Source organism: Lithobates pipiens, unplaced genomic scaffold (assembly GCF_037356315.1).
Source record: "Lithobates pipiens isolate NorthernLeopardFrog02 unplaced genomic scaffold, aLitPip1_a1.2 Scaffold_8, whole genome shotgun sequence".
NCBI lineage: Eukaryota > Metazoa > Chordata > Amphibia > Anura > Ranidae > Lithobates > Lithobates pipiens.
Window position 1 is genome coordinate 450,538,270 of NW_027507903.1, and position 20,785 is coordinate 450,559,054.

Here is a 20,785-nt window from a genome sequence, read left to right on the forward strand (position 1 = left end):
TGTGCTGGGCCTGCGTGGGGTTCCTCCAGGTACTCTGATTTCCTCCCACACGACACTCCTGTCTAAATTGGCCCTAGTATGTGTATGTATGAAAGTGAGCTAGGGACCTTAATCACTTAAGGACCGGGCCTCTTTTTCAGATTTGGTGTTTACATGTTTAAAACCGTTTTTTTGCTAGAAAATTGCTTAGAACCCCCAAACATTATATATTTTTTTTTTCGAACACCCTAGAGAATAAAATGACGGTAATTGTAATACTTTTTTTCACACCGTATTTGTGCAGCGGTCTTACAAGCTCACTTTTCTGGAAAAAATTTACTTTTTTGAATAAAAAAATAAAACAGTAAAATTAGCCAATTTTTTTTTTTTATATTGTGAAAGATAATGTTACGCCGAGTAAATTTATACCCAACATGTCATGCTTCAAAATTGTGCCGCTTGTGGAATAGCGTCAAACTTTTACCCTCAAAAATCTCCATAAGCAACATTTAAAAAAATTCTACAGGTTGCATGTTTTGTGTTACAGAGGAGGTCTAGGGCTAGAATTATTGCTCTCACTCTACTGATCACGGCAATACCTCACATATGTGGTTTAACCGCCGCTTTCATATGCGGGCGCTACTCACGTATGCGCTCGCTTCTGTGCGCGAGCTCATCGGGACGGGGTGTTTTAAAAAAAATAAATAAATACAATTTCTTATTTATTTTACTTGATTTAATTTATTTTTACACTTTTAAAAAAAATTAAATAAATGGATCACTTTTATTCCTATTACAAGGAATGTAAACATCCCTTGTAATAGAAAAAAGCATGACGGGTCCTCTTAAATATGAGATCTGGGGTCAAAGAGTCCTCAGATCTCATATTTGGACCTAAATGCCAAAATAAATAAATAAGTCATTTGAAAAAAATTGACCTTTAAGAGGTATGGGCGGAAGTAACGTTTTGACGTCGCTTCCGCCCTCCTATGGTATAGAGACGAGTGGGGGCCATCTTAGCCTCACTCATCTCCATACCCAGCAGAAGAAAGGACCCGGCTCCGGGTAAGCAGCGGAGGCGGCGGGAGAGTGGCGGGTGGCACCTCTCCCGCCGCCGATAATGGTCATCTCGGGGCGAACCCGGCATGGAGACCACCGTTATACACAGGACCGCCTCCTGTAAAGAGGGATATCTCGGTTATGGCACCAGCTGCTGCCTTTACTGAGATATCCCTCTTCAAAGTACCGACGTATATCTACATGAGGCGGTCCTTAAGTGGTTAAATTAGAAGTTCCTTGGGGGGCAGGGACTGTAATAGTAAACCACTCATGGGCAAAAGAAACTTTCATGTAAACGTATTCCTGAATAATCATATACTGTCAACATTGCATGCACTAAATGCCTTTGAACACTCAGATATTTCAACTCAGCCCTGGAAGGATTTACCCCCTTAATGACCAGGTCATTTTTTTGCGATACGGCACTGCGTTAATTTAACTGACAATTGCGCGGACGTGCGACACTGTACCCAAATAAAATTGATAACCCCCCCACCACCACAAATAGAGCTTTTTTTTTTTGGTTGTACTAGATAACCTCTGCAGTTTTTATTTTTTGTACTATAAACAAAAGAAGACCTTCAATTTTGAAAAAATAATACATTTCTGCTAGAATACATATGCCAAAAAAAAAAAAAAAAAAAAACATAAAACAAAAACGTTTGCATCAGTTTAGGCCTATATGTATTCTGCTACCTATTTTTGGTAAAAAAAAATCCCAATAAACGCAAATTGATTGGTTTGCACAAAAGTTATGGCATCTACAAACTATGGGATCAATTTGGGACTTTTCATTTTTTTATTGTTTATACTGGTAATGGCGGCGATCAGCAATTTTTAGTGGGACTGCAACAATGTGGGGGGCAAATCTGACCCTAAATTACACTTTTTGGGGAGCAGTGACACCAATACAGTGATCGGCGCTAAAAATAAAATAAAAAATGCACTGATCACTTTACAAATGACACTGGCAGGGAAGGGGTTAACATCGGGGTGATCAAAGCATTAAACGTGTTCTCCCAGTGTTTTTCTAACTGTGTGGGGGGAAGTACTGAGAGGAACAACACAGAGATCACTGTTCTTGATTACTGGGAACAGACAATCTCCCATGTTCCCCCTGTCAGAATGGGAATCTGCCTTGTTTACATAGACAGATCCACATTCTGCCCCTCTGTGAAGAGATCGAGGGTGGCCAGCGGACATTGGGTCCATCCTTCTCCATGCACCAAGCATTACCTATTGCATGAAAACGTTCAGGTACGTTGTTTCGCACAATAGAGCCACCCAGCCGCAGTATGTGCGGTGGGTGGTCCTTAAGTGGTTAAACAAGTAGTAACGATTGGCAGGGACCCAGCAAGACCTCCCTGCAAGACTGTCTGCAGAAATCTACAGGGGGAGGCAGATACAAGACCAGTCTCCCTACACAAGGAAGGAGAGAACAGAAGTAACCAGTCCAATACTACAGGAAACTTCAGCACAGAGGTCAAGTGTACAAGTTGTTTCATGCACATACTAAGCAGATCTGAAAGAAACAAAGGTGTGCACCAAGATAAGTAGGCATGAAATACAAATACATTGCCAGAAGTACTAACCCCTTTGCACTCAAGGAAAATATATTTATGTTTGAGTCCTCATTGGAGAGATTTCTCTTAAAGCAGACGTTCAGTCATTTTTTCAACTTTCCATCTATTAAATCTTCTGCCCTTGTTATTTTAGCTTTGGATAGTAAAACATTTTTATTCTGGCAGTAGATACCTTATATAACCCACTTCCTTTTTCTTGTCTGGTAAAAAGCCTAGGCTTGTGACATCATGCACAGCTCTCTCTCTCTCAGGGGCGTACCTCTGTGTAAATCCAGGAAGTGAACAAGACAGCAGCTTCAGCTGCCCACAGTTAAAATGGCTGCAGCCAGACTTAGTGGAGGGAGATTTCTGCAGCATAATTGGCAAGTACAGAATCACAGTATATATAAAATAATATGCAAAGCGGTTGGAGGGAAGTTTCAGAATGACAAAGATGTTTTTTTTTACAAATTATGTGAGCAGAGTTCCTCTTTAATTTCTTGTCCTAAAAAAATTAGAGGAAATGTTCCTAACAGGGACAGTGTGGTTGATTTACTAAAGGCAAATCCACTGTACACTTAAAGCGGAGGGCCGTTTAAAAAAAAAAAAAAAAAAAAAAAAAGTCAGCAGCTGCAAACACTGCAGCTGCTGACTTAATCAGCCCACTTACCTGTCCAGGGCGCCCGCGATGTCGGCCGCCCGAGGCCGACCCGTCCCTCCGCTCTCGGGTCCCAGCGCCGTACGGCTTCACTGCCCGTTTCCTACTACGCATGCGCGAGTCGCACAGCGCTTTGTGAATGGGATGCGCTGTGTTCTGGAACACACAGTTCCCAGAACACAGCGCGACCCATTACCCAGAAGACGCCGCACGGAGGAGAGAAGAAAGAAGATCTCCGCGGAGGAGGAAGAGGAAGATTAGGATTATGTGCCTAGCAACAGGCACTTCTGGTAAGTAAAAAAAAAAAAAAAATTTTTCATTTTTTTTTTTTTTTTTTGGTAATTTTTCATATTTTTTTTTAGGGTGGCCCTCCACTTTAAAAGTGCAGTCGCTGTAGATCTGAGGGGGGGGGGGATGCATGAAATTAAATATAAAAACCAAAAACAGCATTTTTGCTTGCACATGATTGGATAATAGATAGAAATCAGCAGAGCTTCCCCTCATTTTAGATCTTCCTCTCAGATTTGCAGCGACTGCACTTCCAAGTGAACTTACAATGCACAGTGGATTAGCCTTTAGTAAAGCAACCCCATTGATGGCAATTAAAACTAGATAAAGATTCTAACCTTCCCCTACTCTATCCAAAACGTAAGAAATCAGTTTTGACTGAAGTTGAGCCTCCAATTGATCCAAAGATAGCTTCAGCTGGTTAATTACATGCAAACCTTGACTTTACTTGTTAACCCCTTCCCTTCAAGCCATGGCATTCCTTCAATAGGGTCTGTACGCCGGGAAGGATGGGCAATCATGTAACCACTGTGATTGGCTGTCACATGGTCAGGAGCCAATCCCACTGGCTACTGATGCTAGTGTGGATGAATTCCCTTTTATAGCTTGGTTTCTGTGCTGGGAGTTCACAGGGAGAGCGCTCTCAGTACAGAGATATTGGCTGCCCAGTGACGCATATATGTGGCATGTGAGGATTAACGCTCACCCTTTTGCCGCCACACACACACACACACGTGTTACACTGGTAGCAACAGGTAAAAGTGAAGCTCGGCTTGTCACTTCCCATCTACTGAACTCCATTTTAATTGAAATGGAGTAAGGACTGAAGCTTGCATTTTATACTAAAAAGTTAAGGTTTTGAAATGACGAATCTACCAGGTTAACTTTTACCTCATGTCAACCAGTGAAAGTAGAACAATGTCAGCAAGTGGTTTTAACAGGCTCAGGATTTGATCACTTCCAGGTTCAGAGTTGTCAATCCTTAGGTGTTACAGTCAGGAAAGCAGCCAATCATGTACAAACTGTTTAACCCTTCCTCTGCCAGAACAGTTTTTAGGGCACACAAATATACACAATGTATCACCCAATTTTTTGGTAAAACATAAAAGATGAGGTTGCTTCGAGTAAACAGATACCCAGCTTGTAAATTTTTAAATTTGTGCAAACGACAAACTTCGGTACCCTATATTTTCCACAGACAATGCATTAAAGTGTTGGTAAAGTCCTCCTACAGTTTAATTCTTAGGCCCCTTTCACACATGCCCGGATTTCATCCATCCGTTTGCGGATGAAATACGGACATACATGCATCCCTATGGGATAGCGTGTGTCTGCGGATGCACATCCTCTATTGTCTGATTCTGCAGACGGAGGAAAATCCTATTTTTCTATCCGTCTGCAGAGCGGATCGGATGAACACGGACAGACGGTCCGTGCTCATCCAATCCCTATAGAGGAGAGACCGTGTGCGGAGACCGCCCTGTCCGCTGCCGGCTCAGCGGGGACAACGGAGCGATCCCCACTGAGCGAGCGGATGATCACGGGGTGGATCATTACTGATCCACCCTATGTGAAAGGGGCCTTACTGTGCATACTAGCACTGCACATTATGACAGACTTGCCTGTAAAGTGGATCCCTCCAGTGGCCCAGCGCTGTCAGGGCATCCATCTTCTCCCAGTCTTCTTTTCAGTTTTAAGCGCACCAGCAGTTTGAATGGACAAGCCACAATGGCGCTACTCCTGCGCATGGGAGTGACAATTATGGCACAGCGCTCTGAATAGACGGCACACTCGAATGTGCCGTCCATTGAGAGTGCAGTGAGAATGGATCTGTAATGTCACCGACTGCTACAAACGTGAATATCTCCTAATCTGTGCATGTTTAGGAGATATTTATTGTAGAAGTAAAAAAGCAGACTACTGCTTTAAAAGCCCTTACAGGTCATCAGTTTAGAATTAACGGTGAACAATGGCCCTAGAATTAATGCTGTCACTCCAGCATGCACAACGATGTGTGTCACAGGCAACGTTTTCAAAATGTAGACTACCCCGACGGCAGCATTTATGTATGTGCCTCAAGGGGCAGGGAAAGTGGCACCTGAAATCAGAAGTGACATTTTACATGTTTATTATTTGGGTTCATTCTAGCTAGGAAAGCTACGCAAACGGATGTTCACTGGTCTCCTTCCCCTCCAACCAGAGACACCCACTGTATAGGTCCGGGGACAGCAGAGTTTAGGAAGCATGGCAGGGTGGTTTGGAGGCATGGAAAACAATCTGATGGCTGTGCAGCCATTGGTTAGTTTAATTAGAAAGCCGTCAGCCGGTATGCGGAGTGTAGATACACACTCCTGACAGCTGCCATCGCCATACTGCTGTGCCAATAAAAATGTTAAAGCGCCACCTATGATAAATTTTAGGTACTACACTTTGTCACCATTTCACATGCAACATAATTTTGAATTTTGGCATGCTTGGTATCTTTTTACTCTATGGAACACCGTGTGTTTGTATGCACTAAGATTTATTTTAGTAGATTTTTTGCCAGAAAATCTGTGCTTGATAAACAGTTCCGTAGTTATTGTGCGACATAAAAAATTCCAATATCCACCACCCAGGGCCTCTGCTTTCAAAAAATATATAATGTTTGGGGTAATTTTCTAGCAAAAATGTGGATTTTAATCTGTGTTGGAAAAATTGCCCCAGAAAGTAATTAAAAAAATAAAAATCACATTTTGTATATGGTCAAAAAGTCAATTTAGAAAATGTCAAAAAGGAAAAGGCATTTTCACTGTAAAATGGAAAATTGTGATTAGCAAACATACCCCACAGCCACCAGATCCTCCTGGTGCGGAGAGCAAGAAAGGCAGAATATGGTCCTCGGTTCGGGAAAAAACTGCTGCCCATCATTCCGGTTACTCCAAAAGCAAACCACTATTCCCTTCTCATCCCCAGTCACCAGCAAGTCCTTTACCAGAGGAGACCAATGCACGGCAGAGATTGTGCTCTGTAAGAACAAGAAAAGAAAAAAAACACAACACCATGATCACATTGTTTTCTGCTAGTTAAAAGTAAGCAGACAGAGTTATGTACCTGGTAACTTTTTTCTAAGAAGTCTTCCAGGGCAGCATCCGAGAGATAGGCTCCTCCTTCCTGCAAAATGAAACACATTAGTCCACCATTATAAATTTGTTAGTCTTACCTGTGTGCCTCAGAAGTATTAAAGCACCGAAGGAACACTCATTAAGCCAATATGTCCCCACAATCCTTGGTACTATAACTTAGGGTGGGAACTAGTGCTGTCCTGGAAGACTTCTTAGAAAAAGAGTTACCCGGTACCCAACTCTGTTTTCTCCAATCATCTTCCAGGACAGCATCCAAGAGGATGTATCAAGCAATACTTACTAGGGTGGGGATAAGGCCTGGAGCACCTTGCGGCCAAATGTCTGGTCTTGACTGGACAGCTGGTCAATGCGGTAGTGCCTCGCAAAAGGTACTGAAGCTTGACCATGTCGCTGCCCTGCAGATCTGCTCCGGTGCTGCCTCTGCCTTCTCTGCAATCGAGGTTGCCCAGACTCTGGTCAAGTGGGCTTTGACCTCACTTGGGGGGGGGGGGGCGGCAAGGTTTTGTGCCCGATAGGCCGTTTGTATGGCAATCTTTATCCAGCTGGCCATCGTTTCTTTTCAATGCTTGCTTTCCTATTGACTGCTGCATGGAGGACAAATAACGTGGGCGTTTTACGCCAGTCGTTAGTTGGCAAGAAGACTACTTTATCTGTCTGGATCAGGCAGTAGGGTCCATCAGGTAAAAAAAAAAGCTTGAATTTCACTTAGCGCACTTAGTGGCTGATGCTAGGACCACTAAGAGCGCAGTTTTTAAGTGTAAAGCCCCGTTCACACGAGAGGACTTATGTCCGACAGACTTCCGAAGGAGTTCTGCCGGAGTTCTGCCGGAGTTCCGACAGAGTTCTGAAGGACTTTTCGACTGAGCGGACTTGGCCACACACAATCACACCAAACTCCGACGGATTCGAACGTGATGACGTACGACTGGACTCGAATAAGGAAGTTCATAGCCAGTAGCCAATAGCTGCCCTAGCGTCGGTTTTAGTCCGTCGGAATAGCATACACACGAGCAAATTTTTTCGGAGGGACCGGGTCCGGCGGAGTTCCGTCGGAAAAATTTGAAGCATGTTCCATTTTCTAAAGTCCGTCAGACTTTTGCGAATCAAAAGTCCGTTGCAGCCCACACACGATCGAATAGTCTGACGGAATCATTCCGTCGGACTTTGGATGTTGAAAAGTCCGCTCGTGTGTATGCGGCATAAGATTTTTATCTGGGCACTCCTTCAGTGGTTCGAATGACGGAGAGAGGTATCCTCTTAGCACTGGGGAGGAGGTCCCATTCTGAAGTTCTGCGGACTTTCACGGGTGGTTGACTAACCCTTGTGATATGACGTCTGGTATTTTTAACTGCGGCTGGACACTGAGATTTTTCAAAGTGACTGAACCATGCTCTCTGGGGCCAGTGGGGTGCTACGAGCATCACTGCTGCCCTTTTTTCCCAGATTTTTTGGATCACCTTTGGTCTGAGGAAATGCATAACACAGCTGCTGGGCACTCCCCAGGTTTGCGTGATCCACAAGAAGGTTGCTTGGTTTAGGGACCACTTTATTTTTGGTCTTTTTTTTGGTCTTTCAACATGTTGCCTGGGACAGGGGACCATTAGGTGGATGCCCGAGATCTGTCTGATGTCTATCTTGGCCCATGACAGAATTGCTTGTCAAGCTCATCAAAATGAGGGGATTTTGCCCCTCCTTGCCTGTTCAGGTATGCCACCGTCGTAGCGTTGTCTGACTGAATCCGAACATCTCTGCGCTAGATAGCTGGTTGAAATGCTCTCAGCGCTTCCTCATTCCCTCATATTCAAGGAGGTTCAAGACCATCTAGAGTTCAATTTCCCCTGTGTACAGAGATTTCACATGTGCACACCTCCCCCCCCCCCCCATCCTAGGGTACTGGCATCTGTGGTGATCCTCACAGTGTTGTCTTGCGTCCATCTGCGCCCCTCGAGATAACAGTGGATTGAGCCACCACTGAAGATATTGTTTGACCAACTGAGGCATAGGAATGGACATCTCTGGGGATGATGGGTCGCCATCTCACTGGGTCAAAAAGCTATTCTGTAGAGGCCTCATGTGGAGCTGTGCCCAGGTGCACATGTGATAGCTGGGATTGAGGACGTCATCAGTCCTAGCACTGCCTTGTTCTTTTCTTCATTCAGGAAGGTTTTGGTTACTCTGGCGTCTAGGACATATCCCAAGGATACCACCTCTGGCTTTGAATTAGATGCGATTTTTCTGTACTTACTATCCACCCCAGGTTTTGTAGATAGGACATACTTGTGCAAAGGTTGTTTTCTAGGTTCTTTGCTGTATCTGCAAACAGCAGCAGATTGTCTAGGTATGGTACCAGGCCTATGCCTTGCCATCTTAGGCCCTTTAGAGCTTCTGCCATAATCTTTGAGAAGATCTGGGTGCAGAAGAGCTGCCAAAAGGCAAAAGATGTGTACTGCAGATGCACTGTGGATGTCGGCCTCGTGGATCGTTAACCCTAGGTAGCTTTGATGACTTTTCTTTATCGGCACATGTAGGTATGCGTTTTGCAAGTCTATTGCGTCCATGAATAACACCCCCCCCCCCGGTATTCCTGACCGAATATATGGATTCCATCCTGAATCTCTTGCATCTTATCCTTCTGTTGAGCAGCTTGAGGTTCAGTATGAGTCTTGGTTTGTCTGATGAATATATGCGAATATATATGTGAGTAAAACCCTGTTTTCTCCTCTTCTTGTGGAATATGACAAATCACTTTCTGGGTCAACAGGGTTTCCAGCGACTCTTGAAAAGCCTTTGCACGGTCTTCGTCCCTTCGAAGTGTGGCTACTAGGTACTTGGTTGGGGGGTGGGCGGAAAACACTATTGCGTAGCCCTTCGCTATAGTGTGGCAGACAAATTTATTTTTTGTAGCTTCCTTCCACTGCTGAGCAAAGGCTGCCAGTCTGCCCCTCACCTAAAGACTGGCATTGTTTTTTGTTATTTGGGTTGGGAGGCTTGAGGATAAAGTCTCCGTTGCCTTTCTAGTTTTGTCTTCCCCAGCTCTTTTTTTGCTCCCGCCTGGTTAAATCTCCTGGACTGACGAAAAGGGCACATTCCCCTGCTTCTTTTTAGCTAAGGGGAAGCCTCTGTTCTTCAATGTGGTCCTGTCCAGGACAGTTTCCAGGTCTGGCATAAACAGCAAATCTCACGTGAATGGGATCTCAAACAGCCTATTCTTGGAGGCGATGTCCTCTTCTCATGACTTCAGCCACACATCTCACCTGGCTGAATTCACTAAGGTTGTGGCCCTTGAAGATATTACTGTTTCAGCCAAGACATTGGCTAGGAAAGCTGCCGCTCTGGTTAGTGTGGGAATGGTCCTCACTAACTTTTCCCTTGGCGTTTCTCCTTCTAGCAACTCTTGCAGTTGAGTCAGCCAGACTAACAGGGTGCAAACTGTACAGGTGGAGGCTATCGATTCAAATTCGCCACCTCTGCTTTCCAGTCCCTTTTCAGTAGCGCCTCTAATTTCTTATCCATTGGATCATTTAAGGTCTCTGCATCGTCAAAGGCCAAGTCAGATTTGTCTGACACACGTGAGGGAGGCATCCACTTTGGGACATTTTGCGCAAGTCTTGGCATCTTCCTCTGCAAATAGATACCTGAGCTTGACCGCGGCTGGTATGTAGAACTTCTTTTCTGGCTTTTCCTACTTCCTCTGGACTATGCTTTTAAGAGTTTGATGCACCGAAAACCTTCTGGGCTCCCTGGGCTGCAATCCCTTGTACATCTTGTCGTGCAGGGTAAGCGCTGTGGCTTTTTGCGCTTTGATACCCAGTGTGTCTGCTATAGCCTTTAGAAGATTATCCGTATCTTCTGAGGGAAATGGGATGCCCTCTGATGCCAGGTCATTCTCCTCGGAATACAAGCATAAGCCGTCCTCTGACTCTTGTTTGGGGTCATCCAAATCGTCGTCCTTTTCTGGCTGGTCTGCCTCTTCCCTGCTACCCGAGGGGATACATGCCCTGCTGGTAGATAGGGTACTGGTTTCGCTAGAGCTTACTGCCACATCCAGTTTCTCTATCGCTGAGCATATTGGCCCAACAGTGCTCTTTATTAACTTTTTGAAGGAATTAAGCACGTCCTTAAGGAAGCCTTGCAACTCCTTAGCCACCATTTTGTTTATGTATTTTTGCCATAGTGGCTTTTTCCACTCGGGGGGGAAAACAGGGACCGCAAGAGGTGCATACCTTGCTGCTGGTCTTTGCCCTTTTTTTCCTCTAGTGCCTTTGCCTATAAGTAAGCACAAAAGAACCCGAGTGAGGTGGGCGGTTTACAATGCATCAAAGCAATTGTATGGTTTGTAGTGAGGTAAAGACAGGAGGTGACTTCAGAGTGCTCTGGTTTACCATGGAGCTGTCCTGATATGCAAGATCTTCAGGGCAGGGTGGAGAAGTGTTCGACATGGTCAGCCACCGGGATCCTCTGCTTAGAGGGCCCTTTTATTTGCTTCCAGCCCTGCCCCCAGCTGACCCCGTGTGGGTTGGTGGACACACCTGCACCTGCCATGTCGTCCTTCCTAGAATTCCATTAGGGAGGGAAGCATTAAAGGCCTTTTTTAGTATCTAAAATCTGCAGCGGACCAGAAGTGAACCACTCTAGTGCTTGCCCTAGAGGCACCAGCCTCCACCAAAATGGCCACTGACCAGAACCGCATGACCGGCGTCTGTGCCATCTTGCTACACCTCCCAGGATCGCCGGAGAGGTCTGCGGGAATGTGGGCAGGATAGTCGGCAGCCAGGTTGCCTGGCCAGCGAGGGAACCTCTAAAGCACCTGGAGTGCTGAGTTCGGCTGGATGGCCCTTCACCAGCGAGGAGCGGTAGCTGTGGGGAAAATGCTGGCGTCATGTAGGGCAGCTGGGGGGATAGTTGCATACCCCTCTGTAGGGGCGAAACCTCAGGCGGAGCCCTAGGCCTGAGATTGCTGCCCCCCGGCTCACCCTATCAAGGCCTGCAGGGCTGGATGGGAGGCTGGCCAGGGAGACCCCTGTAGAAAGCACAGAGACTGAAGGAAAAAAAACAAATGTTGCAGCTCCTGTGGGTCCAGAGGAAACAACTGAAGCACACAGGTAAGACTAACAAATTTATAATGGTAGACTAATGTGTTTCCTGTTGCAGGAAGGAGGAGCCCATCTCTTGCATGCTGCCCTGGAAGACGATTGGAGAAAGAGGTGAGGCTTCCAGAAAATGCAGAATCTCTGGGAATGATGGCTGTAGTTACCAAAAGGAATAGCTTTTTTATGTCATCATTTGGTATTCTTTAATGGATTTCCATAAGTAAGATAATTCTCTAAAAGATTAGATGTAGAAAGCAAAAGGTGCCTCCCCAGACTGAACTTTCATGAGTAGGCTCAAACAATACTAATGAGCCACGTGACAAGCAATGCGTTTCAGCTGATGTGAAAATATTCCTTGTAGAAGCTGAAAGCTTTCAGTCAAAAGATTAAAAAGCAGTCCTGAAGTTCAGAATAATGCTGAATTACACATTCAATTTTTGAAACATGGCACTCTGATGGGAAGATCTCCAAGGCCAAGTTCCCAGCAGTGCCCAACTTCTGCATTATAAGGAGGTCACACCTTGATTTTCAAATTAACGGAGTGCAGTATGATAGTACAATGCCTAGCATGGGGCCTCATTCTAACTATGGGAATAGGAATACCTAAAGTGCCAGCTCATTATCACACACAGGAATTTTCAATTTGTTCCACAGATGATTATTCCATCTCAAGTGTGCTGGCTAAGTGGGATGAGAATGCCCAAGTTCTTGAGGACAGGCAGTGATCTCACTGTCCTTTCTTGTCAGGGAGAAATCTCCCTATCTATGGCCATCTTAACATGGTCAATATTAGGAACTTGTACTGACATAACTATGTGAGCCGAGATATCCTGAAAATGTTAGATCCATCACTGTCATGTTGATCCAGTGATCCAAAAAGACGTTTGAAGATGAAGTTCTGACTTGCCTCTGACCTTCGTCAACTTTCCTGTTACAGGATCAGCACTATAGCAGCTTTTACAATTATATTTTTGCATAAAAATACTTCCTTAGTTTAAAAAATGCTTCTATGATGTGTTTGCTGCCAATCATCTGCCCGTCTGTCTTTCTCCTATTTACTGTAATCTGCACGCTTTTGCAGTACCTTTCTGGCCATTGCATGTGATACACTCGTGCCTTCAGAGGACCAAATATTTCACTTTACATTAGCTCAGCTGTCACTGGCTGCCTAAAGTTCATGCATTTTCTAAACTTTTCACCTCTGTCAAACGCAGGGGTAACAGAGGAAGAATCTTTCAAGCGATTTACAAAACAGAAGTATCCTGAAGGTGTTTTTTTATGTTTACTGCCAGTTTTAATTTCGCTGACTAAATTAATACTATTTTAGTAGACTAAAACCAAGACAATTTAGATGACTAAAATATGACTAAACCTAGATTGAAATTTGATGTCAAAATTAACACTGCACTACCACATAAGAGTAAGTATGAGACACCTGCTAAAAAAAAAAAAAAATTATATATATATATATATATATATATATATATATATATATATATATATATATATATATATATTATATATGATTTTTTTTTTCCAAGTTATACTTCCACTAGTCAAAAAGCAATATTTTTGTTTGTTTATAAACCTAAGCTTTTAGGCTACACTTCTCCTATGGGTCACAGGAGTGGAATTAGCACTTTATGTCACCACATTCTAGGAAACTAGTCATTGTTCTACAGGTATGTTTAGCAACTTGCAGAGCGTTATATTTAAAATAACATGCCTAGAACAATGGAAATTAAATGACATTAAATAAATAAGAATTTTTTGGTTCACAAGTACTTTGGTTATGCTGCCACTTCCAGGTAAATGGACACACAAATAAAAAAAAAAAAAAAAAAAAAAAAAGAAGATGGAAGCAAAGGAAGGGAGAAAACAGTGCAGACCTCTGGTGTAGTAAAAGGATCAAAGGGCTTAATTAAAAATAACACATAAATGTACTCACAAAATAAAGAGAGTGTGTATAGTCCACGAGAAAGAGCCCACTCAACACAATAACAAGGAAAGGATGGATGAGCAGTCACAGTGTCCAGATCACTGTGTGGTCAGCTGACAGGTGAAGAGCTGGGATGGATGCCAGAAATCTCTGCTGCTCAAGCTTGGCTCACTCAATCCCAAGGACAACTCTCAGTAGACAATGTCTCCTGTCAAAGTGGGGTCACAGGACAAGTTTCAAGGACTCCTCCTCTTCTTCAACAAAGCTGAAGATCCCTCTAGGGCTGGTTCATACTGGTGCGATGCCAGACATTGCATGTGATTAGTACCACGTTGCTGTGCAGATCACATGCAATGTCTCTGCAAGGACCCTTTGTCTGCACCAGAATCGGATTGCATGGGTGTTCACACCCATGCGATCAGATTCCTGTCTGAATTCACAGTTCGCACTGCAATCCGATCTGGGGGCGTCATTAACTTTGTACTGACACCCGCAGCAGTTCGCAGAGGGCAGTGTGAACTGCCTGCGTGTCAAGTGTGATGCGGGAACTCGCACTGAATTTGCAGTGTTTCCCACAGCGCACCAGTGTGAACTGAGCCTTACTACACCAGAGGTCTGCGCTGTTTTGTCTTCACAGGTGACGTTCCCTCTCATTGATTACAGCAGCACTCCTCCTAGTGTGTAGTAGTTGTGTGTCTAGGTGTTGGGCTATCCGCTCAGTAGTTCACATTATTTATCGATTGCTGTATTTATATTAAAATTTATAATTTGGGATCATATTGATGTCATACATAGCTTTTTGGTTTGTTATGGTCAATTGAGGGAGAGTGTAGCACTGTGAGCCAAACGCCCTCCTGGTGTAAGGTTTTTTGTGTTTTTATGCCAAAAAAAAAAAAAAAAAAGAAGATAGGACAGCCCAAGAAAGGCAAACGATCCTCAGAGTCTGATTCTCTGGGAATGGGAACTGACTTTGCCAAACCCTTAAACTCCCACCACAACTACTGCAGGCTGCAGAGTTGCTTCTACCAGAGAGGTGGACACATTAAAGAGGACCTCTAACCTATTATCTGTGGCCTTTTTAAACACTGGGACCCTCTCCCCACTGGGAGAACACAATGGCTCGGTGGGAGAGATTCCCCTGTCAATACTGTGAAACCCGTGGTTTCAGGAAATAAATTTGCTCCATATATGGCCGGCCCTACTCTTCTTTCTCATCACATTTTCTTCTGATGCTTCGTCTCCCTCAAAAAGGGGAGGAGAGGGAAGGAGAGTGCCAACGTGGTGTGTCCCAGGCATTTCAAGGCTGTGAGAACCCCTGAGAACTAATCACATAGCCCACATATGACTGCAGAGAATTCCTCCCTTGAAACAAAGAGGATTGTTCCCCTGAGACGATGGAAATACTAGATAAGGGCAGGGATTCACAGCTAATCAGACCATTCCGGAAGCTATTTGCAGGATAAACTATGCAGCAGGGTCCTTTCAATTTAAGAGCCCACCCCATCACTCTCACCCCAACGTGCCCCCCTTCTGCCTGAGAAAAATCACTCGATGCGGGTCTGTAAAACTATATAGGGAGAGGGCACCCAACTGAGATGAGTGTAAGCACAAGCAAAACACTGAAGTGGCAGTCAACCCCTCTGATCAAGTGTCTCCAGATACCGCTGGCCGTTTGTCCGAGGGAACCAGAAAACAGCATCTGTGCAATTGCAGAACGCGTGCCATCACATCATTATGCATGCACCTTCTGCTTTTGATCACTGCTATTATGGCGGAGCACTCTGTACCAACAAACGACCAGAAAAACAGCTCAAATGCAGTGGGACACCAAGGGCAAAGACTGCCACCAACTTCACAATGCTCACAGACATTTAACAATCCACGTGGCAGGGCCAACAGTCCCAATTTTTACCATCACAGTGGGAGTGTCCCACAGGACCCTTACGGACACAACACCCCCCCTTTCCAGGACCTATTGAGTATCCCAACAATGGGTTAACCTGGTATACAGTACCATGGAGATCACTACCCAGAGTATCCATCCAGTGATGATCAGTAGCGTTACAGGCCATCCATGCTCTTTTATGCAGGGTCCTGGAACATTCCTTCATGGCATGCTGGCTGTTGTGACCAATACAGATAAATACCACTCCATGTTAGGAATAGGCCAGGATTTATGGAAATCAAAGTCCACAAAATATCTACAGGGAGGCACATCCATCGTATAAAGGACACTGGCTAAAAACTAAGGCTTAGCTGAGCTGGAAGGGGTTATGCCTGGGCCAAGATTCCTGCCTTTATTTGGCCAGTGTCCATTCACCTGAAAGTCACAGCATAACAGTACCATGTATGATTGGGAATTACTTTTATTTTTGACCAAAAAACACTTCTAGAGGAGTTATAGGATTGTATTTTTTGTAGAAAGAAAAACAAGTGCTAAACAAAAAACACAAGATTCAGTAATAAATTACAATAAAACAACTATTTAATAAAAAGGTTACACAATTAAAAAGACACAACAAGCTCTGAAATAATGCATTTAGATGAGACAATGTTGCTGCTCACAATTAACAAAACAAGAAATTCAAATATTATATATTTTTTTTACACACACATTTGAATTTGTTTTGTTAATTGTATATCCTCTGCTCCCCTTGCTCTTTCTGTTGAGGTACCCCAAGGTTCTGTCCTTGGGCCCTTCCTATTCTCGCTCTATACCTCTTCCCTGAGCCAGTTGATAAACTCCAATGGTTTCCAATACCACCTCTATGCCGACAACACCCAGATCTATCTCTACACTCCTCAACTCACCCTCTCAATCTCCTCACAGATCTCCAACTTACTGAATGACATATCAGTATGGATGTCACAACACTTCCTCAAACTGAATCTTTCTAAAACTGAGCTTGTTATATTTCCTCCTTCACAATCCCCCCCCCCCCCCCCCCCGTGACTTCACCATTAATAACAACACAACCATTGGTCCCTCCACACATGCCAGGGTCCTGGGTGTAATCCTTACTCTGACCTCTCCTTCAGCCCCCATCCATATCCAATCACTGGCTAAATCCTGCCGCCTTCACCTCCGCAACACCTCCAGAATTCGACCCTTCCTGACTAATGACACCACAAAGCAACTCGTTCACTCCTTGATTATTTCCCGCCTTGACTACTGCAACTCTCTCCTTAATGGCCTACCCTTAAGCAGGCTATCCCCCCTTCAGTCTATTATGAATGCTGCTGCTAGACTAATACACCTCACTAATCGTTCCATGACTGCTGCCCCTCTCTGCCAATCCCTTCACTGGCTTCCCCTACCCCACCGGGTAAAATTCAAAGCCATCCACAACATCGCCCCCATCTAAATCACCAACCTCATCTGTAGATATCGCCCAAATCGTCCCCTCCGCTCCTCCGAGGACCTCCCGCTTTCTAGCTCCCTTGTTACCTCCTCTCATGCTCGCCTTCAAGACTTCTCCATAGCCTCTCCCATCCTCTGGAACTCCCTGCCCCAGTCAGTCCGATCAGCCTCTACCCTGTCCACCTTTAGGAGTTCCCTAGAAACTCATTTATTCAGGGAAGCCTATCCCACACCCACCTAACAGTCCCCGAGCCACCCTCATCAAATCATTCTCTGCAGCTATTAACTTTTGTACCACCACCCCCTCCCTTAAGAATGTAAGCTCTACGAGCAGGGCCCTCCTGTAGCTTTTGTTTTGTATTGTATTGTACTGTACTGTAATTGTGTTGTCCCTACTATACATTATAAAGCACTGCGTAAACTGTTGGCGCTATATAAATTGTGAATAATAATAATATATATCTCCTGAGGTTGTTTGCCGCCAGTTAATAAACGGACTAAAATTTTCCTTGTTTCATAGAAATGCATTTATGGAGAACCTACCCGGTGGAGTTTGTGCTCGGTCACAGTGCTCTTCGTGTGAGTGTCCCACACCTTCACAGTCCCATCATCAGAGCTGCTGGCACAGATGTGAGCCTGACCAGAGAAGTGGGAAAAGGCAAATCCAGAAACCCTCTCTGTATGTCCAACCAGCTCCCCTGAGACAAGAAAGAAAGATAGATTCCTTATCAAGAGGAACACAACTACAATGGCCATGTATAAATGAAAAAAATAAATACAAATATACACACACAATAATTTTTATAATATATATATATATATATATATATATATATATATATATATATATATATATATATATACACACATACACACACACACACAATTTGTGTGTAGGAAGCACTACTACTTTGGCGGTTCCTGTACTTTGTGAGGCACTTACTTAGGATAAGTACATAGATTAGCACATAGATTAGCAGTGCTAATACCACTCCTAAACTGCATACAAAGTTGAATTTCAGGTCAGTGTCAGCTCTATAATGCTCTTGGTAAGGTCTCCTTTAACCACTTGGGACCCGCGCTATTGCAAAATGACGGCAATAGCGCGGACCCACATTTTCGGGACTACGTCTATTGACGTAGTCCCGGTTACGAGCGGCCTGCGCGCCCCCTGAGGGGCGCGCGCGGCGCGCTCTGTGATCGGCGAGTCCGTGAGACTCGCCTGATCACCGATCCGTGTAAGGGGTCGATCCCGACCCCTTATCACGTGATCAGCTGTCAGCCAATGACAGCTGATCATGTGATAAAACGGAGCCGGTAATCGGCTAGTATTCCTCCTCGCGCTGACAGCGCGAGGAGAAAAAAAAAAAGCCGATCGCCGGCGGCCGTGTTCGGGACATCAGTCCCGATCACGGCCAGCAATTTAAAAGGACACCTGCCCCCTGCCAGTGCCCACCTGCCACCCGCAGTGCCATCCTGAATAAAGTAAGTGCCCCCCTGTCAGTGCCACCCAGCAGTGCCCATAGTGCCCACAGTGCCACCCAGCAGTGCCCACAGTGCCACCCAGCAGTGCCCACAGTGCCACCCACAGTGCCACCCAGCAGTGCCACCCACAGTGCCACCCAAAATCTGCCTCAGGTGCTGCACCCCAGTGCCGCCCATCAGTGCCCAGCAGTGCCGCCCATCAGTGCCCAGCAGTGCCGCCCATCAGTGCCCAGCAGTGCCACCTATCAGAGCCACCTATCAGTGCCCATCAGTCCCATCTATCTGTGGTACCTATCAGTGCCCATCCGTGCCACCCATCCGTGCCACTTATCCGTGCCACCCATCCGTGCCATCTTATCTGTGCCCATCTTTGCCCATCAGTGCCGCCTTATCTGTGCCCATCGGTGCCGCCTTATCTGTGCCTATTAGTGCCGCCTTAACTATGCCTATCAGTGCCCACCAGTGCAGCCTATCAGTGCCCACCAATGCAGCCCATCAGTGCCCACCAATGCAGCCCATCAGTGCCCACCAATGCAGCCTATCAGTGCCGCCTAATCAGCGCACTTCAATGAAGGAGAAAAATGACCCGTTTGCAAAATTTTATAACAAACTATTAAAACATGATTTTTTTTTTTTTTTTTTTGCATCTTTTTTTGTTTGTTTAGCAAAAAATAAAACTCCGAGCTGTAACTAAATACCACCAAAAGAAAGCTCTATTTGTAGGAAAAAAATGATAAAAATTTCATTTGGGTACAGTGTTGTATGACCGCGCAATTGTCACTCAAAGTGCATCAGCGCTGAAAGCTGAAAATTGGTCTGGGACTGAGGGGGGTTTAAGTGCCCAGTAAGCAAGTGGTTAAAGGGCAACTTTCATGGGGAAAAAAATATTGCAAATAAAAATAAAAAAAATAATAATAATAATTAAGCAGATTAAGGCTGAAACAACTAATCGACATAATCGATTTGCAAAATAGTTGTCAACTATTTTCATAATTGATTAGTTGGTCAGCCGATTAGTTGACCTGCATACAGAATGCATTATTTGTTTACATATCAGAAAATACAGTGCATCACACATACAGCTCAGTACACCATTCATACGTTTCAGTATGTGCCTGAGGAACTCCATTATGTTTGGGACATGCCTCATGGGATGGGACATGTAGCCCTGGGCAGGAGAAGGAAGTAATTTAAAGTAAATTCTAAATGCATAAGGTTTTATTTTTCTTTGCTATAGCAGCACTCTATACTATACTTTGTAGCTTGCTATAGGGAAAATCTGAAGGCAGGAGGAGCCCTACCACAAAAACCGCAAAGGCGATCAAATACCACCAAAAGAAAGTTCTATTTGTTGGAAAAAAGGATGTCAATTTTGTTTGGGTGCAACTTCGAACGACCACACAATTGTCAGTGAACGCGACGCAGTGCCTAATCGCCCGATCATTAAGCAGCCAAGTCTTCTGGGGCTGAAGTGGTTAAATAAACTTTTAAGGAAAAGTTAGTTTGTGTATGGCAAGCATAAATGCCAGCAGGAGCAGGAAGTTTGTATACAGCTTCATGCCTATGACAAGGGAGAGGGAGTCATGCATATTATTATATTACAGTCATGTCTGAAAATCCACAAAATAGCATTTTAGGTCTTTTTAAAAGAAAATTTCTTTGAATGACAATTTTGATCTTGGAGGTGGAAGCATCAAAACTGTCAGTCATTAGGCCCAGACAAAGGGAGGGATCATTATTACTACCTGTAAACATCAACCGGTGACCACTCCCCATGCCTATATAAGGCATTACAGCGGGAGAGAGCAGCATGTCAACATCGGAGGAAGAGAAGAGGGAAGAAAATGACACAGAAGACTGGGCCAGCGCTAGCAAAAGAGCTGGAAGAAGATAGCGGAGGAGCCAGCAGAAGAACTGGAGAGCGGGAGAAGAGGCCAGAGAGTGGGAGAAGAACGGGACACTGGGAGAAGTGGCCAAAGAGAGCGTAGAAGTCGGAAGAGAACCCCTAAGTCGGAAGAAGACCCCCAGAGCTGCCTAATAAATTAAATTACTTTAAAAACCTGTGTAGTTTTTTTTAATCGACACTTTTTTTTCCCCTCAGGTGAATGAGTAGGGGTATGATGTACCCCATACTCATTCACATAGGGTGGGGGTCGGGATCTGGGGGCCCCTGCCTGCAGACCCTGACAACCAAAGGCCAGGGTTGTTGGGAAGAGGCCCTTGTCCTCATCAACATGGG

The 20,785-nt window shown here is 44.7% G+C and overlaps 1 protein-coding gene across 2 annotated transcripts in view; it reads right to left on the reverse strand.

The window, feature by feature from the left end:
- GEMIN5 (gem nuclear organelle associated protein 5) overlaps window positions 1–20,785 on the reverse strand; it is a 168,247-nt gene that overhangs the window by 133,613 nt on the left and 13,849 nt on the right. For both annotated transcript variants that reach the window (XM_077468384.1, XM_077468382.1), the window contains exons 3-4: window positions 17,605–17,759; window positions 6,372–6,553 (exon numbers count right to left, since the gene is read on the reverse strand). In XM_077468384.1, the coding sequence (XP_077324510.1) occupies window positions 6,372–6,553; window positions 17,605–17,759 (337 nt within the window). The remainder of the gene's footprint in view (window positions 1–6,371; window positions 6,554–17,604; window positions 17,760–20,785) is intronic.